At 31.4% G+C, this 6,632-nt stretch overlaps 1 protein-coding gene across 1 annotated transcript; it reads left to right on the forward strand.

The window, feature by feature from the left end:
• The first annotated feature begins 3,586 nt into the window (after positions 1 to 3,586).
• On the forward strand, positions 3,587 to 6,180 carry LOC104097880 (glutamyl-tRNA(Gln) amidotransferase subunit C, chloroplastic/mitochondrial). The gene is made up of 5 exons (XM_009604497.4): positions 3,587 to 3,825; positions 3,905 to 3,945; positions 4,934 to 4,989; positions 5,765 to 5,816; positions 5,907 to 6,180. Exons 1-5 carry the CDS (start codon positions 3,625 to 3,627, stop codon positions 5,980 to 5,982), a joined length of 426 nt encoding a protein of 141 aa, XP_009602792.1. The 5' UTR covers positions 3,587 to 3,624; the 3' UTR covers positions 5,983 to 6,180.
• Positions 6,181 to 6,632: the final 452 nt, after the last annotated feature.

The raw sequence follows: 6,632 nt of genomic DNA on the forward strand, positions 1-6,632 counted from the left end.
TATAAGAAATAAAAACCATAGGGAATAAACAACGAGATAGCTCCCATACACGCAAGCAGTATCAGCTCTGCATACAATTCCTTTTTTGTTCTTACCAATTAACCCCTACAACTTTTTGTGCTTAATTAACAATGTTGAATTATTTTTCGAACAATAATTACTTTATACAAACCAATTTATAATCTTCTCTATTGGGTTTTTAATCTTCAATTCTTCATTTGCAAAGTTCTTTGCAGTTTGTTGGGAAACTACTAGTTATGTCCGTCCATAGTAACTTATTACAAAAAATTGGTTAATACATAACTAATAATTAATATTAGCCAAATACTACTAATATTAGGCAATTAGCTATATGTAGCAAAAAAAGTCATTTTTTTTACTTTTTTTGAGTGGATACTATTAAAATATATTGGGTACATCTTAAATAGTTTTAATTTCGATTTTGGGATGATTTGGTGGAGCTTTGGGGTGGTTTGAATTGAAAATTCGAAGTAGAAGATAAACATAAAAAAGAAGATATGTGTACCGTATTGTGTATCATTTGTATAACACACACACACACACACACACACGCACACACACACACATATATATATATATATATATATATATATATATATATATATATATATATATATATATATATCACATAGGTATCATATGTATATCCATATATACTTGTGTGTGAGATACATGTGTCGCATGAAAAAAGAAATTAAGCTCGATTTTAACTGAAAATTTTGATACCAAACCATTTCAAATCACCTACACTCATGCTCAAAATTTATATATTGCCTCATCTATATGTTTTCAACGAATTCCAACTATACCCATTGAAAAAAATTCTTTTTTGCCTAATTTCTTAATATCGTATATCATCGATAATGAATTTTGATTCCAAACTAGTCTAATTCACCTTCATACTTCGGCAAATTTTGTTTGTTGCCCCATTTATATGTTTTCAACGAATCGCAATAATACCCATTGAAAGAAATCCTTTTTTTGCCTATATTTTTTTTAATGTTGTATATCATTAGTAAATATTTGGGCTATTTTTGGTAGCACGACTGCACGACTAAAATGGCTAGTTATTAGTAAATCGTGTCTTATTTTTTGTACATTTCCGTAAGATTCCCTATTTTGTTCCAGTTCTCGTGTGTGGTTTACACCTTAATTCTACCTTTTTAATGAATATAAATCCTAATCTCCTTATTTCCTAACAAAATAATAAAACTATTTTATTTTACAATTTTCATGAAGGCAAAATAACAAAATATAATTAATTATTCCTAAACTTATTTTAACATTTAAATACACAAAAAACGCAAATAATATTAAATCAACTTTGAAAATTCAATTCCTTTTTAAATGTTGTACTAATTTAACAAAATTATTCTTTATTAAATAATCCTGGAACATTTTTAGTTTTAGCCCTTTTTCAATTAAGTAAGCCAAGTTCTTTTTCCTTATTTTTTTAGTAAACTAATAGCATGTTTGGCCAAAAGTACTTTTTTTAGTCAAAAGTACTTTTTTGCCTAAATTAAGGTGTTTGACCAAGTTTTTTGAAGGAAAAAAGTGTTTTACACTGGAAACAGTTTTGGAGAAACAGAAAAAAATAGTTTATTCCCAAAAATACTTTTTTGAAAGCACCTTTTAAAAACTTGGCCAAACACTAACCGTTGCTCAAAAGTGCTTTTCAAATTAATTAGTCAAACGCAAACTACTTTCCGCCAAAAATATTTTTTTGAAAAACGTTTTTAATAAAAGCCCAAAATAAGCAGATTTTAGAAGCTTAGCCAAACATGCTATAAGTTTACAACTTAAAATCATAGTAATGATAACTTCAAACTAGGAAACCTAATTTTGATAATTAAAATTACAGAATAAACCGTAACCGAACATTGCACCCGACTTTTAGAAGAGCAAATAGGCATGTTCTTCACCATTTTCTTTTTCATGAATCGTCTTGTGCAGCACACATTTTTAGTTCTGCTTAATGAACATGACCTACGAGATGATTTAAAACAAATTCTAATGCAAGAGATTAAAAAAAGGATAACGTAAATCAATGTATCATATATAAAAGCTTCCTTTTATTTTTAAAAATCTCGAGCTCTTTATTCCTTTTACACATCATTTTATTTTATTTTTTGGAGGAAATTAGTTTAGGGGTATTAGCACTTTTAGCCCGCGCCAGAAACTATTTATATTTGGTAGCCTAAAAAGTATATAAAATTTGTATACTTTTTTTTGTATATAACATATAGAATATATATATATATACAAATTTTATACATTTTTCGTCTATTATTTTTACAGCGGATGTACTTCCAATAGTGGGGTTAGTTAGTTTATAATGACTGTTACAAAATGAATAGAAATCCAAGGAGGGATTTGTATCTGTACCCTATATTTGTGTCACCTTTTAACTTGTACCCTATTTTTTAAAATTATTGATTTGATAGTCATCTCACAAAAAATCCACAATAATATGACAATTATACCTCTGACAAAGGATATAAAATGATCTTCTCCTTTCCTCTCAGTAACTTTATAAAAAAATCAAAAACTTGTCTAGATTCATCTTCAGAATCACACTTGCATGAAGTTGTTTCACCTTGAAGCTAAAACTGCATGCTAATATAGCATGAAGTTGTTTCATGTTGAAGCTAAAACTTCATGCTAATGAATGCTGAAGTTATTTATCCTGCAGTCTACAGTTTTGTCATGAATTTTATCCGAAATTTTAGTATAAATATGCTGAAGTTATTTAGTTCATTTGCTAAAACTTCAGACTAAACATGATTAAGTTCATGCTTAAGTTATTTAGTTAATTTGCTAAAACTTCCGACTAAACATTCTTAAGTCATTTAGTTCATTTGCTAAAATTTCAGACTAAACATGCTGAAATTATTTAGTTCATTTGCTAAAACTTCAGACAAAACATGCTGAAGTTATTTAATTCATTTGCTAAAACTCCAGATTAAACATGCTTAAGTTATTTAGTTCATTTGCTAAAACTTCAGACTAAACATGCTTAAATTTTTTAGTTCATTTGCTAAAATTTCAGACTAAACATGCTGAAATTTTATAGTTCATTTGCTAAAACTTTAGACTAAACATACTTAAGTTTTTGTCTTGCAATATGTAATTTTCTAAAGAATTTTTGCTAATGCATGCTGAAGTTATTTAGTTCATTTGTTAAAATTTCATACCAAAACATGCTGAAATTTTGTAACGCAGTCTACAGTTTTGTCCTGAGTTTTATCCGAAATTTCAGTATAAACAAGCTGAAGTTTTTTAGTTTATTTGCTAAAACTTCAGCCTAAACATGTTTAATTTTTGTCTTGTAGTTTGCAAATAGTCTTTTATTAAAGAAGATCAAAATTATCTTTTTAAAATATTTTTAACAAAAAAATGGGTACGGATACAAACGAAAAAATAAAAGGAGTTTAAGTTAAAAAGGGGCGACCAAATAGGGCGCCCATGCAATTTTTACTTTAAAGTTGAGATCAGTCCTAAATAGGTCCAATCAATTGACAGTCCAGCCCAAAATGTGAATATGGGCTTAAGTCCAAAAATAAATGTAGTATCATCGATCAAACAAACACACACTATCTATCCATGGGAAGCAGCATTAAAGCTTTGCATTTGCGGAAACCAGCCACTGATTCTTTCTTCTTCAATTTCACCAAAAATGGCATTTCCTCATTACCAGTGTCAATCAAGCAGCGAAGAAGCTACTCTATGAAATCGAGTGTTCTAGAGCCTCCTGATGTTCCTCGTTTGGCTGAAACTGCTCGAATTTCACTCACCCCCCAACAAGTAATTATTATTCTTTTCATATTTAACCTTATTGTTGTTGTTTATATAATCAAAAATTAATCTTGGGTTTTCTTTGTAGGTTGAAGAATTTGCTCCCAAAATTCGACAAGTTATAGATTGGTACCGTTCTTTCTCTGCATTTTTTGTCTCTGTATATGTTTGCCTCTAAGTCATTGGTTAATATTAAAAAGGAATTAAGATGGTGTTCTAATGGTTGAAACTTTGTTGCGGTTTTAATTTTCTTCCAGTGATTTATTGATATTAAGGTTACGAGGAGGGATATGTTTGTTAAACACTTCTCAAATTCAACATTTACTTGATATCTTGCTCTTAATTCAACTGAGTCCCTTTGAGCAGAAATTTTATTGATTTGGTTACCAGGCTTTAATTTCATCGTCGTATTACTTATTTAGTGACCTGAGAAGTTGTTGTTTTTTAAATAATGATGACTGAGAAATCCATCTAGGGCCAACCCTCAGGACCAACCGCATCCTTCGAACTCAGCGATAATGGACCCACCCTTCTCCACTTAAATACCAAGCTTAGTTCATATGATGCAGGGCTTGAACCTATGGCCTTTTAGTACCTTAGAGGTGTTGTCATTTACATTTATTTTAGCTAACTATGCTAAAGATAGTAGAGTTATGTATCTTAGAACTCAATTGGTAGATAAAACTGAGTAACATAAAGTTACTGCTCAATTTGTATTAGGAGAACCCCCAATGTGTGTAAGACACACGTAAGATATGTCTTTTTCTTTTCCCCTCTTTGCGAGCAGGGTGAGGAATGAAGGGTGAGGAATGGAGCAGTTTGATGAATCGTCGCCTAATTAATCACCAAAATTTGTCTTCAAGTTCTGAAACTAATGTTCAGAGTTCTTATTTCAAGCTAGAATTCTGGTTGTGCTTGAGCTTGAAATAGTTAGAACCGTTGAAGCTTGCAAGGCATTAGTCCAAGAATATGGAGGATACTTGATATTTGTCTTTCCTAGCTAATAGGAGGGAGGGAGGGAGGGGACCGGTGGTACATTATTTACTTTTGGTACGTTCTGCAATGGTGCATTGTCTACTTTTCATGTTTTGATGTGCCTTCCTCGTGGGTGAAACAGGTTTGGACAACTTCAAGCTGTTGATCTGCAGAGTATCGAGCCAGCCATAAGGGCAGGTGCTTAAGATACTTAATTGAATACTTCTCTTTGATTTTTCTTTTTCTTTTGGAGTTCTATATTTTTTTCTTTTTCTTGAAGATAATGTCATATGTTTCTCAAAATAGTGCTTGCATCATTTGGCATGAAAATCAGAAAAAAATGGTATAAGAATGCCTGCCTTCTCATCTCGGGCTATAAGCACCAAAACAGAGACTTTTTCCCCCATATTTTCTTTTTTGAGTTGGCCGTGCACCAAATATGCCATGCTAAAAGATTTCATTGACTGATCTTCAGTGTCAGCTATCAGACACCCAACAGTGAAGAAATTTATCTTCTTGCAGATTGTATTCTATTAAAATAGAACAGCAACTAACGCCTACCTCATTCCTTTTTTCTCCTCTCATGTTCTAGTTTACTAGTGTTAACCTTTGCAGAGTAGCCTTAGCAATGGATTCCTGGAAGAAGCTTTAGCCGTGCTAGGGTAGACTAACAATAGGTTAAACAGTCAAGGTTACTGTTCTTCTTTTTTCATCTGGATCTTTCCTGGATTTAAATATCCTATAGAAAGCTGAAACAGATTGTAAGAATGTCAAGTTGATACAATTAGGCTATCAATCAAAACATTTGCTTGGGAATTCTGTGTCTCTTGACTTGAACAATCAGAATGTTTTGTTGGATTTTCTTTTCTGACTTGTGTATTAATAACATGTAAGAGTACAAGACTTTTGAACAACAAAGCATTTGATGCAACATTGAAAATTTTCTTTTTGGCAATTTTTTCTTGATCTACAGATACTGAGGGAGATAATTTGCGGGATGACGTATCTGAGAAGTTTGAGAATAGGTAATGTTGTTTTCCGCCATCTACTTTCTTTTATGTTATTTGGCCCTATGGTAGCAAACGAATGATTCTTGAATGCAATTTCCTCAATAGGGAAGCATTGATTTCTGCTGTGCCTAGCTTTGAGGAGCCTTACATCAAAGTTCCCAAAGTGTTGAATAAGGAGTAATATTATTTAGGTAAAACCTCCAAAGGTTTGTTGATGTATTTTGATTAGAAGAAAGTCTAGAATTCATCACTCCAAAGTCTTTTCCCAGATGTATTTAGATGCAGATGAACTACTTTTTTTTCATGTTTAATAGTTAGTCTCTTACTGCTGTTATCTCTATTCAATTGCTCTATTGCTCATCGAAAAAGTTCACAAGTATCTGAATTGGTATTTTGTACATTTCCTGCTTGTCCGATATTTAAAACATAACGTCATTTAGCCCCTATAACCTATTCCTCTGTGTGTTCGCACTCTTCCTTTTTCAAATGAAAATGGTCATTGTTCAGGTTTGAATTCCATAGAAGAGATAACATGGATGAAATATATAGACAAACGAATGAAGACTTCCTCAAGATTCTAATCAGATTTGATCCACTTAGAGTTCTAAAAATTGGTTGAGTGAGCTTGCAGATCTACTTTATTTCGTTAAATAAGTAAACAATTGAATAGGTTCTTAAATATAAGGATGGTCAATCATTAATTCATAACAACAAAAGCATTGATGTCCAAATTTAAAGTTCAATTCCAATTCAAACTGGACGTTTGTGTTATGATTCAATCTGTCGTTAATATGACCAAAGTAACTATATGGAGTACGCGAAACCAACAAA

Source organism: Nicotiana tomentosiformis, chromosome 8 (genome assembly GCF_000390325.3).
Source record: "Nicotiana tomentosiformis chromosome 8, ASM39032v3, whole genome shotgun sequence".
Classification (NCBI taxonomy): Eukaryota; Viridiplantae; Streptophyta; class Magnoliopsida; order Solanales; family Solanaceae; genus Nicotiana; species Nicotiana tomentosiformis.

What these genes read in the sequence shown, in the direction of transcription:
- LOC104097880 (XM_009604497.4), top strand. Translation starts at nt 3,625, where the DNA reads ATGGGAAGCAGCATTAAAGCTTTGCATTTGCGGAAACCAGCCACTGAT. An exon ending in TTTCACTCACCCCCCAACAA is followed by an intron (nt 3,826 to 3,904) that starts GTAATTATTATT and finishes TTTTCTTTGTAG; the next exon opens with GTTGAAGAATTTGCTCCCAA. An exon ending in CGAGCCAGCCATAAGGGCAG is followed by an intron (nt 4,990 to 5,764) that starts GTGCTTAAGATA and finishes CTTGATCTACAG; the next exon opens with ATACTGAGGGAGATAATTTG.